We start from the raw sequence: 14,103 nt of genomic DNA, 5'->3' as shown, positions 1-14,103 counted from the left end.
AATTTATCAAATGTAGAACTTTTGGTGCTACTTTTTGCTGCCAATCTTTAGTAAGTTTTTATTAAAAAAAATATTATTTTTGGTTTTTATGCAGGAGGGATTTCAAAAAGCTAAATAACTAAAAGAAGTATATTTGGAGACTACACTTTTATAAGACATTTGTATACTTCCCTGAATCAAATTTTAGATGTGTTGTCATTCTTCAATTAGTCTATTTAAAGCATTTAAAGTCTTTGTTAACTTATGAGTCCACATGTAATTTAAAAAAGCACTATATAAATATGGAAAAAGAAGCAAAAAATTGTCAACCAACCCTTACCTTGACGGCCTTCCTGCCGAGCACAAGCACGCTGTCGGCGGCGTGTCTAGTCGGCGCCACCTGCTTGGCGGCGTCGATGACCCTGTCGAGCAGCATTTGCTTGCGCGGCACAGGTTGGCTCAGGTCCTCGGGCTCGCGCTTCACGCTGAGGTTGGGCGCCGCGAACAGCAGCTCTGCCCCCGCTGGCGACGCGCGTCGCGGAGACTCGGCGCCGTCCCGCGCCGGGCTCGGCGCCGCCGCGGGCGCCGCCGGCGGCGACGACGAGTACTCGTGGGACGGGCCAGAGAGCAGACCTGCCCCGCCCACCGAGAGGCCATTGGTCGGCTTGTGATGGTGCGGAGGAAGCATTCCCGAGTTGGACGTCCTGCAACATTGACAAACACACCGCCGTTAATTAGCTCGTGATTGGGGCCAACGAGTGAAATAAAATTGGAAATAACTATCTCAATATATTTCATATATAATGTTAAATAATATATATTTCTAATTAAGAGCACTCCAAGAGCCATGTCGTGGTGTCACCTTGATCTTTTTTGTTTCCTCAAACTGGTCAAAATTATTACTAACTTTAAATAGCCTAATTTATGGTGCTGTTTTTTTTTAAATAGATAAGTAGGAACTATTAATACGTATATTGGAAATAGGCGTCAACAACATTCGTAATTAAATCAAAAGGAAAATAATTTTTAGCCAATTAATTGCAATTATCGGCACGTCTGATGCTTGGTGCCACCGATGACCATTGTTTGACTATTTCTTGGCAAATTTCTATTTCTTGACAGTTGATTTTGTATACAACATTTTCCTTTCCATTATCATTTTTTTTGTCGATGAACCTGCGTTTTGAACGAGTAAAACTATTTCGCTAAATACCAAATAAATACCATTTTTTTCTCTCACGTGAGCTAATCTCTAAACACAAAAAATATTTCTGTGCACGAGGTTTTGAACATTTGTGTGTGTGTGACTCAGACAGAGTGCTTTTTATTTTCCTTAAGTTTCAACTTATTCCAAAGTCACACACATATAAATATTCCAAATTAATGAAATAAAAAAGGTTTTGAAATTAAGAAATTTTACCGACTCTATTCGGCTCACTGCTGCTCATGCCAGCGAAATGAACGGTAAAAACACATATTGCGAAAAAAGAAGTCACGTATAAAATCACTTTAAGCTGTGAGTGCAGGTACTAATTGAAATGAAATCCATTCGTTGCGTGGATATTGCAAAATCACACACCGACAAGCCCAGCATATATTATTAATCGGTTGTTTCGTCACTGCGGTGAGTCGAATCGAAACGAGCAAGAAAGGTAGTAAATTTTACGATGTGCTGCTGCATCCTGCGTTAAATTCCGCCTAATCAAGGCCTTTTGTGCCTCTATTCAGCGGTGGCGATTAAATTACGTGGGAATAAAACAAATTTTGACATCTCTCCGCGGCTCGGACAAAAGTTCCGTCACTGGTCAGCTGCTTTATGGCATCTTTTCATCATTATTTATCCCATTAGAAGAGGCAGTGAGATATAAAACGGGAGAAAGAGAGAGAGAGACGCTGCCGGTATTGTGCACGTCGTAAAGGGTTTAATGCTTCTCTCACATGCTGCCAGAGATTATTTCTCATTTGAGCAGATGATTCATTCGCCCTTCAAATGAGCTGCTGTTTTAAAACACGCATTTCATGCGCCAACTTTCTTTCTCTCTTAGTCGAAACTTACTACTTTTCGTTACGCCGCTCGCTGCTTTTTCAGTGTCTTCCTAGACAAAAAGCAGGACCGGTTCGACGACTATTTTTATTTGCACTATTATCACTTGTGCGGCGGTTGCGCCCGTGAGAAAGAAGGAACGTTGCCGACACCCGTAAGTGTACGTACATATGCACACACATGGCGATGAGATGCATTTTTGCTTCTTCACCGCCGGCTCGAGTGACGCTAGATTTCAGCCGCGTATCAGGTTTTGTGTCAGTATTAATCTCTGCGGTGGATAATTCTTCATTAAAGCGCGCGGAAGATGCCTCACAGCCGCATGTGTGCGTTGAGTGATAATGGCCGCGACTCGATAAAAATGCGATCCGCTTATTTAAAAGCTTTTTGAGGCTTCGGATTCCTCATAGGTGTAGACTTTCAGTTCTAGAGCTTGTGGGAATGTGAAATCAAACGCTTGCACACTTTCGAAATAAACGCGGACCGGCCAATTTCTATATAAAAAATGCATATTCGCTTTCATGTATCATCGGGTACTTGAGAGGTGACAGCGCATCTTCAAAAATACCACGCTTTTGATCCCTCCGCGCGGTGGCAAGTTGTCACTCTCGAAAATCGGTTGAGATATGGAAGTGCGCGCGCGGGTATCATGGACTCAAAAGCAGCACCACGCGAGTTGATGGAGAGTGTCGAGTAAATAAAATTTATAACAAAATGCATCTGTCTGCTCTCTCCGGTGGAAAATCTCATTAAGTCGCGCCCCGACCCATCTCGTGTCAACACTCGAATGCATTTTCGCCCCTTCAAGAACCTTACATGCCAAGTCGCGGCGGCAAAAAGAGTGTACAAGAGCGCGCGGTAAGACAATCGCAAAGTACATTTATTTATGCGTCTGCTGCACGGCCCGACGCTTTTTTGCCGTCACCAGGAGGGAAGAATATCACGCGAGAGGGGCGCTTTTTGTGTGCACAAAGACGCGCTCGCTCGCTGCTTCACATTTGCATGTGCCTCGCTTGAGACGCGCAATTGAACTCAATAATCACGAGAAGGGAGGAAGGGAATAGTTCTATAATTTTTAAGATCATTATTTTAATACTTTTTTTCTAATTTTATTTCTGTTCAGATGAAGCTGAACAATAAAATGAAAAAGTGTCCTGGTTATTTAGATTTTAGAAAAGAAGGTGATAATGTGTATTTTTGAGGTGATTTCAAATAGATTTTTTTTTTAAAAAAAAATATTGAAGGTTTGAATTTGTAGTTGCAGCGGAAAAATAACGCATAGCTGAACAACCAATCACAAATTTCCTTGTTGCAAGAAAAGGGCAGCAATTAATTCAAAAATTAAAACTTGTTTGTGTTGAGCGATGCGCAATTTTTCCGCCACCAAGACGGATTGTCATGTTGTTTTTCAAACCTTTTTGCGTGCGAATTATGTCACATTTGAAGGCGTCGAAAGCGACAGAAAAAGCGTATCACGTGTGGCTGCGAATCAACAGGCGCTAATATATCTGATTACCAGGGCGACGGCGGCGGCACGGAAGGGGTGCGCGCCCCTCGGCCCCCGGTCGGCCGCTGCCTGCACACCCGCGGGCCCCAAACGACGGCCTGTTGCTCGCTGCGCATTTGCATGTGAAAAGCGCGTGCTCCTTTTCCCCGGCCGAGTCGGTTTGAATAGTAAATAAGCGTCCTCCGAATTGAACGCATTGTTGAGCACATTGTTGGCCCGCGGGGCACTGTAACCCGAGCGCATTGTTGTGCACTGGCCGGATGATTTTGGGCGGGCGTGCACTCGTCGCGGCAAATGAAATCACTCGCCACAATGGCCGGGCTGCAGTGCGAATATTCTTGTCACTTCACACTCCGCGTGCAGATCGGATTTTCGTGCAGCCACGGCGTCGGAGGAGCTGCACAGCGTGGGAGTGGAGTGGGGGAGGCAAATTTCTGCATCCAGTTGGGCTCCTGTGCCAAGCTCGTTGCATACCCTCCAAAATGCAAGACAAATATTGACCATAGTCAGACGTGCATTATTTAAAATATCTTAAATATGAAATTAATTGTTTTTAAACAAAAATGATCTTCAACAGAAACTACATTCAATCTGAAAAATAAAATCCCAAGTTGGAGGATGTTAGAGATAATTTTTACCCTCAAATATAAAACTTTCTAACCCTCTCAACTCTCATAATTAAATCATTATTCATCAAAAGTTAGTTAATATTTTATATGAAACCCCCATATTGCTTCTCAGATCAATAAAAAATATTGAAGTTGAATTTGTGACAGGAAAATAAAATTAAATCAACTTGGGAGTATTTGTTTCGTGCATATAGGGTCTAAAAATAGCGTTTCGTTAATTCACACATCCACTGAAACGCCGTAATGACCTTAAACCGGTATAAATGAGCTAATTGTCGGCTCGGGATGGAGTCAGCAAGCTCGCTCATTTCGCCATTACCGTGCCGTACACACTTAATTGCGCAACGCAGCGTTGAGTGACGCACGGCCCGCGACGAGTGGATGACATAAGCGCATTTTGAAAAAGGAAAATCAACTCGAAAGAACGAAAACAAGAGTAGCGCGAGGCGTGTGTTTGTGTGTTTGCGCGGCGCGGCGAACGAGCCTTGGGTGCGATATTGGGTGGGGATAATTGAGGAGTTGTGGCTGGTGGCGTGCCGCCGCCGCCGCTGATTACCAGGCGATATTTGAATGAATGAATGAAAAGTTGACTGTTCAGGTTCTCATTGAGCACGATTTTTACTCCACGAGCAGGCGAGCGAGCGAGTGAAGATGCTCGCTCTACAGCGCGGCGGCAGCCACTCTCGTATTTCCGGTCTGGCCACTTTTGAATATATTTCTCGTGGGCGGCCGCCAGCACAAAACTCAAACAGGTGCTGCTACGAGCAGAAGCCGCCATTGTTTACAAACACACTCGCCGAGTGAGTGAGTGTGCGAGAGAGAGAGAGAGAGAGAGATGATAATAATAATAATATTGCTGACTGACTCGGCGGCCGTCAAAAGATTTTGCCCGCCACACTCTCACGACCGGCTTCTCCGCGTGATGATTAATTTGGCGCTTTTGGAGCGCTACCTCTTCAAAGAACACGCTGCAGCTCATTCACGGCAGATCACGATGCAGTCACTTGGGAGTTCGTTTCCCAAATCACTACGTAATTTGTTTCAGATCTAATTTTATCGATGTGAGAAAAGAGAATATTTTTTACGATAACTGATTGTCCTGTTGAGCAATATTTTATTGTACTTGATTTCTCAGACAATGCGTGTTACACTTCAATTTCATGCCAAAGTCGACCCTCATGTTTGCCCCGCGAGTTTTATTATTTGAGCAATAAAAACTCATTAGAAGCAAATATGCTGAATCATGTTAATAAAATAATTATCTCAACGCTCGAGACATGATATAAAGTGTAGAAAGATTATTCACGGCGAGAAAGAAAAGATGTGTAGGTACTCGCTCTCATTCTATCACTATATGAAATTCACGCGGCGTGATTTTCCCATGAAATCGAAGCCATTCTCATATTTTAACTCTGTTTATTACTGATCGAATTGCAGGTCACTCGTTTGCTGAATTTGCATGTTGCGTTTTGTAATAGGAAAACTCGTGAATACGAATTGTTTTTCGCGGCTACCGCGTGCTCAATAAGTTATTTTCGCGGGCCAGTATTTAGATTTGGGCGGCACTGACGCGCTCGCCAATTTGTGGAAAGATTATTGGAACACGCCGTCGGCTGCTGGAAACATGCGAGCAGCGTTTTTCGGCGCCCGACGCAATAATTATTCCGCGCGCGAAGTCTGCCTATATAATGTATTCGCCCAAAATGCGCCGGCGGGCCTGAAATTTTGTAATTCGGTTCTCATGATGAAGACGTCTGCTCGAAATGTGCAGCAATATTTCATAAACGGCGGGCAATTGCGGGCAATAATCCAGCCGAGGGCCGTGTTTTTATTTTTATTGCAACACACAGTCTCGACTGCGTCCAGCTCGAGCGAGCGAGCAAGCGAACGAGGCAGCAGCGAGCTCACACACGGCTATTTATTATTGAGCTGCTTTTCTGACCGCAACTCCTCAATTTAGATAATTACTAGAGCGCAGGCTACCGTACGTGATTTATTCAAAATCACTCTCCGCGATCAGCCCGCCCAGCTGAGAGTGAAAAAAGAGAATCAACGAGAGGAACGTCGACGACAAAAAACCCGAGACGCGCGCGTCTGATCTTCTGATCCAAAGCCTCGTGCTGTTCAATCAACTTTTATTTCCCGGGACAAGACTTTATTTGAAGCAGTTACATGAAAATATAATCCACGAGTGACTGTTTTTAAACTTTTCCCAGCGGTGCATTGCAAACTGTATGTGTTCACTGCGCAGTGGAACACACTTGCAAGAAAATGTAATACGATACAATCAGGGACCATACATTAAGCTAAAAGTCACACGTAATGTCCTACGAGAAATTATTTCACAATTTAAGCTGCTGCCTTTCGAGCTTTGAGCTACCTGATCCGAGCGCGCGCGTGACTTTCTCGAGAGAGTGACCAAATTAAGGTGTCCCTGTGGTCAATTTCACCCACCTGCCTTTTTTCTCGAGATTTGCATCGACTCCGCAGCAATTGCGCCAAGAGCCAGCCATTAATTAAGAGTCGGTCGATCAATAATTTATGTCCTGCCGACTACATCGCGTCCGAAATTTCACTCCGTGAAGAAAGTGGCTCTCTCGAATTTAAAATTGCAAATCGGGGTGCCTCAAAAGTGGTACCAGTTCTTCTTCTATTACCATTGCTCGGCATTAAACATGTTTGCAGGAGCAATTTCAATTGCAAAGCAAATTGTAAGTAAATGGAGCGCCAGAGTAACAAGGTTTCACCTCGAGTCTTGTAGGTGAAAATTAAGATTTTTAGCAATGAAAAGGTACTCACTGCCACAGATCGCTCAGGGTGGAAGCAGCGGCCAGGGTGGCGGCATTGGCCTGTGGGACGATCTTCAAACCTTCCTTGTCTTGGGGCTTGTAGTATTCGTAGAGGAAGCCCATCGAAGTGGACTGTTGCTCTTCGTGGCCCCCGCCGCTGATGTTTAGCATTGCTGCGAATAAAAAATAAATGTTTTTCCGATTCAAAGAGTTTTGGTAATTCCATTTGACACGTGAAACTATATTTTGCAACTGATTACATTATATTTTCATTTTTGACCACGAAAAAAGCAGTGCTGAAGATAATTTTTTTCTGTTGAAAAGCTAAAGCGATCCTACCTGAGGTTGCTGCGGTGAGGGGGTGTTCATAATAGGCTCTCCAACTGTCGGGGTCGCCGTCAGCGCGGGGTGGCGCGGACCCCTCGGCTGCCCCCAGCTCAGCCATGTGTGTGGCTGTGAGGAACACAGGGCCCGCCTGCTCGCCGCCCTCCACCAAGCCCAACTCCTTGCGCCGTCTGTAATCAAAAGAAATTATTTGTTAGTAACTAATTACATTATTTTTGATCAAACAATTAAAAATCAATGGCATTTATACACATGTGTTTTTCAAATAATCAATTTCATCTTTGCAAGGAAACTCATTCCAACGATTTTTACAGTTCAATTTTTAAGTTAACATCTTCTAAAAGAATTATTATTATTTATTATATTAGACACCAACGGTGTACAACACAGAGTACATTATATAACGATATTATTTAACTGCAATTTCTTATATTTAGCAGCTTGAAATAAGGTAGTTGTATTATTTTTACAATTGAGGAAATGATACATGTCTATACCGCTTTCATCGCAGAATTGGCAAACACAATTAGCAGAAACATCTAGATGGAAACGTTTGTCTTTACATAACAGAAAATGATAACCATGGAAAGAGTATCTCGTAAAAACACTTCGATCTTTACAATAGGGTAGCCACCAGTTCTTGTTTGTCATAGCTGGGGTACTGTAAAAATTAGGGTGAATATTTTGTTTTTTATGCATCATATTATCCAAGAATTTAATATAAACAGGTGTGTCCGGCAGGGAGAATTTTGTCTTTAAGTCATTTACAAAATAATCAGTCTCAACTAGATCATATACAAATCTTGATTTCATTCTCTTATCGACACATAAGGCTTTCTTAAAAAATCTAGACTTAGCACATTCAAGATTATTTAAGTCTTTTAAAGTCAAGTATTTCCAGACAGCTTCAATACCATATGAGGCAACAGGAGAAATAGCTAAATCAAATAATTTTTTGGCTGTAACAATAGAACTTTTTGACAAATTTTTAATTTTGCCTGTAGCAAATATTGAGGCTTTAACTCTCTTATCAATATGTTTACTAAAACATACACCTGCAGTTTGGAAAGTGACTCCTAGATAATTAATTGAAGAGCAGAAGGTAATTTTATTCTGTTTTTCCCAGTTCAAATCTACTTTGCTATAACGACCATGACCACCGGCTCTAAATTTCATGACTTGGCATTTCTTTTCGTTTAATTTTAAACATCTTATAGCTAGGTAGTCTGTAATTCTGGGCAGTAAAATGGAAAAATCATTTAAATTTTCACTTAAAAGTACAATATCATCTGCATACAAAATGCATTTAACGCCAGGGAAATCTTTCATAATATCGTTAATATCACTGATAGCAAAAATGAACAGGAAGGGTGACATGCACCCTCCTTGTTTAACCCCGTTTGACTGTAAAATTTCTTCAGAAACGGAAATACCATCATTAATTAATAGAAAATTTACGTCAAGAATTTCTGCAAGCAAGTTTAGCTCTTCAAAAGAAAAGATTTTTGTATCTACGACTTTCTTAAAGATAAATGTTCTACTAATAGAATCGAATGCTTTTTGTAAATCTAAAAATAAAGCGTACAGGGGTCTCTTATTTACAATTACTGTTGAGTGAATATGTTGAATAAGTAAATTTACAGCTTGTACAGTAGATTTCCCTTTAATAAAGCCGAATTGATTTAATGGAATATAGCTGATTAGAGAGGAATACAAACGTTTGTTAAGCATTTTGTCCAAAAGATTAAACATAGAGGAGGATAAATTGATCCCTCTATAATTGTTTACATCCTCCGGACTACCTTTGTTTTTAAATAAAAGCTTCAAATTAGAGAGTTTCCAGGAATCGGGAAAAATACCATTCTGAAGGCATATATTATAAAATTTCGTTAGTTCACTATTTAAAACTACGTTTAACTCTTTCAAACATTTATTTGTTACCAAGTCAAGCCCTGGTGCTTTCTTAATTTTTAGTTCCTTAATAGATAAATTTACTTCATCTTCTAGGAACCATTTAACAGTAGGATTTTTAGTGTAATTTATTAAAAGGTCTTTTAGATTTAGAGAATCTGATGCGCTTAATTTGGCATTGTTGTAAATCGCTCCAAAATGAGCCTCCCATTCATGCATAGGAACATTATTGACTTGCGTAGTATCACAATTTTTATTCAGTAATTTAAAACAAAACTTCTCGGAGTCCTGAATTATTTTTTCATCACTTTTATCAATGAAGAGAGACTTCTTTACTCTGCATAAACCTCTGTAATACTTCTTACATTCGTTGAAAATTTCTAAGACTTCATCTCTTTCAGTATTTTTACCCGGATATTTAGAAAAATTATCTGTGAAATCTCTCAGAAAGAATTAAATGATGCTTAATTTCCTTCAGAGTGTTCTTGAGAAGGTTGCGCAAATTTTATTTTATCTTAGATGTATTTAATCGAGCCATTAGGCCACGAATCTGGCAATGGATTGCGTGATTTAGTTTTTCGCGGGGGACCACCTACCCGGTGACCTGGTCGGTGGCTGCTGCTGACCAAGTCGGTCCGCTAGTCCGCTCGCTAGCAGCGCAGCGCGAACAGTTATCCGCCGGCGCAGCCCAGCCGGCCAGGGTCAGCGCAGGTCAAACGCACCGCGAAGGCAAAAACGGCAGCGAACACGCGACAAACACACACAGAGCACAATTCATCTCGCGCGTTTGCTCGCTCGCTCGCGCTAATCTCGAGCGCATCTAAATTGGCTCACTGCACGTCGCATTTCAATTTCTCGCCGTTTTCCAATTCAATTCTGTTCCTGCAGGCGGAGTTGCCCGCGCGATTGTTTGCGCTCCGCATTTGAATTTATCACCGGCATTGTCTGATCTGCCCGGCGCGAAATGGATGAGTTTCTTTCCCTTGGTGCCGAATGAGAAATGAGCAGTGTCTGTGTTTGTGTTTGTGTGACTCACTCGCACGCGGTGAAAATTTCATCTCGAAAGCTGCTCTCTGCCTGCTGTGAAAATAGTGTCGATTTCGACGCAGCCCGTGAGTGATCTTTGACAGGCAGCTTTCAATTTGATTTTGCAATTGCCCGATGCCAAGACAATAATGCCAGTTTGTAATTGGGAAGTAAGCGGATTCCCTTTCGAGGACACACCTCGAATTTCAAAAGGGTCCAGATTGAAATGAGATTGTTTTCTTCTTTGTTTACTATTAATTATTTTTTAAATTTGAGCTTACAATGAAATAGAAAAAAGTGCGCAAGAAAAGGAAAATTACTTTGTGCGTGGTTTGGAGTTGTTGGTAAATATAGCTAATTTTATATTTGATCATCCAATCCTTTTTACATAAAAATTCTTAAATCGAACATTTATTGTTATATCGTATGGCTAATTAGCAAGTAGCGGAAATTTACGAGAGAACGTCAATTACAGAGATAAAGTAACATCTGCGTACAAATTATGTGAGCACTCAAGTCAAACAAGTGGACCAAGAGATGATTTACGCTGCACGCGGACAGTGGGCTTGCAAATGCGCTGTAAGGCTTTGTGTTCACGTTTTCTAACCGCGCGCAGCAATAATAATCGGTCGTGTAGGAAGAAATGCGTTCATAAATTTCCACGGACAATTCGTTAAAGCTCGCAATTATACACAGTTTTGCTGGCGAAGTAGAGTGGGCATTCTCGGAAAATATAAATCACTCTCCGAAAAACACACACACATCGGTTGCGCGCGCGGAGGAAGCTGCAGGCTGATGCCCCTGGGCGTGTATGCAGCCGGCAGGACCTTTGTGCCACTGCGCGCGGCTCGAAATTTAATTCCCATCACGTCCTATTCGCTGTAATACGCGCTTAAATAAGGAGCCGTTCATTAAATTTAACGACGGCTATTTCGATGAGCTCTCGGCGGCCATTTTGGATAAGACTCTCTGTGCCTTGAATTAAACAAATTGTTATTATCTCGGACAGCTGCCGCGATCGAATTTTAATTGCGAAATACGCTTATTAGATCTGGGCTGACAGCGAGTTGCGCGCATTGTGAATGGCGATTAGATAATTTTTCGAGTGCCGGAATCCGCGATGAGATGAGCGCACATACGCACTTGGCAGGTGGCGCTGGGCGAATAAATTCAGCCGCTGCACATCGCGCGTGTTAATTTATGTGCATCCTGTAACACTCTTTGCTTGATAACATTTATTTGTCTGCGGGGGTCTGATTTGGAAAGAGCCGGCAGCACCTCGGCCGCGGTAATAAACTCTCTCCTTGTTTATAAATTACGTTTCCACGCAAAACTCTGAATTCTTATCACGGCGTGTGATCGGCAGAATAAACGCCGGCACAGATTGCATGGGAGAAAATAATCATAATATTAATTGGAAAAGCGCGCCGGCCGCGAGAGGGCTATGATGGCGGCTGTTTGCAAGTGTTACTCAAATACTCAAACGTATTTTCTCGTGGCAGCGATGAATCAAAAGGAGTTAATTGCGCCGCGAGAGCATTTCTGCGCGTCTCGAATCAGATTTGACCCGGCAATATATAGGTGCGAAAGAGCAGGATGGTGAAATCGGATCATCCTGGGTGGATATGGATACTGCGAGATGGGCCACACCTTGGCCTCCAGCCACTTAGATATATGCTCATACGCGTTTTTATCCTCGCAGGTGACACACAATATTTTTATTATTACTGCACGCACACACACACACATACACATACATACACACATTCTTTTCCCCATTATTTCTTAATGGCCGCGCGATTTACCTGGCAAGAGGGGAAATGGGCGAAAATATCATATCCAGCAGGTTCGACGGTAATTCAGCAACACCTTTATTTTTCAGTATCGAGTTTCGCAGAATATTGTGCATCATTTGTGCGAGTGAGTGTGTTGCAATGCAATATCCTGATCGTGTGCTGGTGACTTTTACGGCCAAATGAGTATCTTCTCACGCCTGAGAGGCGAACCCAATCTCTTAAATATTAATATCAGATCCGAATCGAATGTCCAAACTGTAAAACTATTAGTGATTTTATGGCACTTGATCTCCACGATATTCTGCATTAAAAGTTTTGCGAAACTAATTGCACTCGAGAGCATTTTGCGGCGTTCCCAAGACGTGACTTGAACTTTTGTGTGCAGGCCGGGTGATGAAAAGAGTTCAGACCGAAAACCTGAATACCACACGCATGTACGAAAATCATTAGCTGCATGAAAGCAGAGTGCTGAATTCGTAATTCGACCGCCCGATCCCAACACAATAAAACAATTATCAAAAATTCAATACTCAATCTCCGAGATTCGCGCGCATTTTGATTTCTCCAGCATGGAAAAAAGTGGTGGTTCCCACACCATTCGAGTCTAGCCGAATAACAGTACAACATAATTCTCAGCTTTCCATTAATATTTATCCCTGACAGCGAACAAAAAGAAGATTCGCATGTCTGCGGAGCTTTAAAAATTCAGCGCCCGCGGCTACCAGCTCGGAATTGGATGTGCGTTTGAGACAACCCTTTGGGCCCTGCTCCATTATAATATACGCTCTCTGCGGCGAAATGAAAAACGCTGAGCGCGAGTTTGTGTGTGTCTGCGTTTCGAACATTAATAATATAATAGCACGCGGTGAAATGCGCCGGCACCGCCGCCGCCGCTGCTGGCTGGGCATAGAACATCTTTCGCGGGGAAAAGATTTCGATTCAGCTCCCCTTCTGGTGTGCACTCACAAAAGCGCGCCCGGCCGCCAGAGATGCAAATAAAGAAAGAAAAACGCGCTCGACTCACGTGTTCCCGCAGATTCGCGCTCGGCTTGTGTGTGATTCAGATTTTTATGGCCGCAGATTTCGATCTCTGTGCTGAGAGAAATTCGCAAAAGGCATTTGCATCTCTGGCTGACAGGCGATTGAGAGAAAAACTAAAAACGCTTTTGATGTTAAACAGAGTGGATTTTTATGGGTAACCAAGTCAAATTGCGGTGCGATAATTTTAAGGGCGCACCTTGAAGATTTTTATGGTATGAAAAACATTCTTAGCTCTAAATATTCAGTCGATCTCTCAGAAACTTGTAGAAAAAACCCTTGTTTGCAAGCCGATATTTCGAAATTTTTATCATTTGTTTCAAAGATCGAAATGATATTAAATCTTTAAGGCAGGGCAGCAAGAGACGAATTGCCTTTTTAACGCTGTCATACGCCCCTTTTCCTTTACATTTCAGATTTCAGCCTTAATATTAAATGTCTGTCTCATGCATAAAGAAGACACTGGCATCAATTGGTAATTTGAAAGCGCCTCTGATAATTTATATTGAACGTCTTTCAAGACAATTGCAATCAGAACTTGACAGTAAAATCGCGATTTTTTAGTTAAATCAGTGAAATTCAATCGACTAACAACCTGTTGCTTTGCTCGCGTGCATCGTGCATCGAAATCTCCAACACCCCCGTCAAATACTACCCCTTTTTTGTCGGACTGACCTGCGAAAAAGTGCGTGTGCGGTGCCGATTGTCAGTGGCGAGCGTATCCTCTCGCGAGCGAGTGTCCTGTCCTGTCCGAGTCGGCGAGCGGACTGAAAGATAGGCCTCGGAGGCGGCACCTCTGCCCCACCCCGCGACCCGCGCGACCCCTTCCCTCCCGCGGAGGAGCCACCTGGCGGCCGGGCCGCCACCGAAGGGGTTAAGCGGCAGCCGAGTTTCGGTTTTTGCGGTGTGGGCGGGGCCCGAGGTGCACCGCCGTCAAACAGACTGGTTTCGTCGCAAACTAGTTTGACAAAATAGCGGCACACGATTTTTTAAAATTGCTACGTTCGCACTTGTTGTTCCGTGCCGATGGAGAAAGAGA

At 42.7% G+C, this 14,103-nt stretch overlaps 1 protein-coding gene across 9 annotated transcripts in view; it reads right to left on the bottom strand.

The window, feature by feature from the left end:
* Positions 1-14,103, bottom strand: part of grh (grainy head) — a 78,294-nt gene that overhangs the window by 25,715 nt on the left and 38,476 nt on the right. For 7 of the 9 annotated variants that reach the window (XR_010574947.1, XM_065486328.1, XM_065486326.1 and 4 more), the window contains exons 2-4: positions 7,288-7,463; positions 6,959-7,121; positions 314-683 (exon numbers count right to left, since the gene is read on the bottom strand). Coding sequence is in view for 8 of the 9 variants with exons in the window: in XM_065486326.1 (XP_065342398.1) it covers positions 314-683; positions 6,959-7,121; positions 7,288-7,463 (709 nt within the window). In the remaining variant the exon portion in view is untranslated. Of the gene's footprint in view, positions 1-313; positions 684-6,958; positions 7,122-7,287; positions 7,464-13,739; positions 14,074-14,103 lie in introns of those variants that run through there. The other 2 variants (XM_065486327.1, XM_065486322.1) reach the window with 2 other exon arrangements.

This window comes from Cloeon dipterum, chromosome 3 (assembly GCF_949628265.1).
Source record: "Cloeon dipterum chromosome 3, ieCloDipt1.1, whole genome shotgun sequence".
Lineage (NCBI taxonomy): Eukaryota > Metazoa > Arthropoda > Insecta > Ephemeroptera > Baetidae > Cloeon > Cloeon dipterum.
The sequence above is the reverse complement of the archived record's forward strand: the minus strand, read 5'-3'. Positions and strand labels throughout refer to the sequence as shown.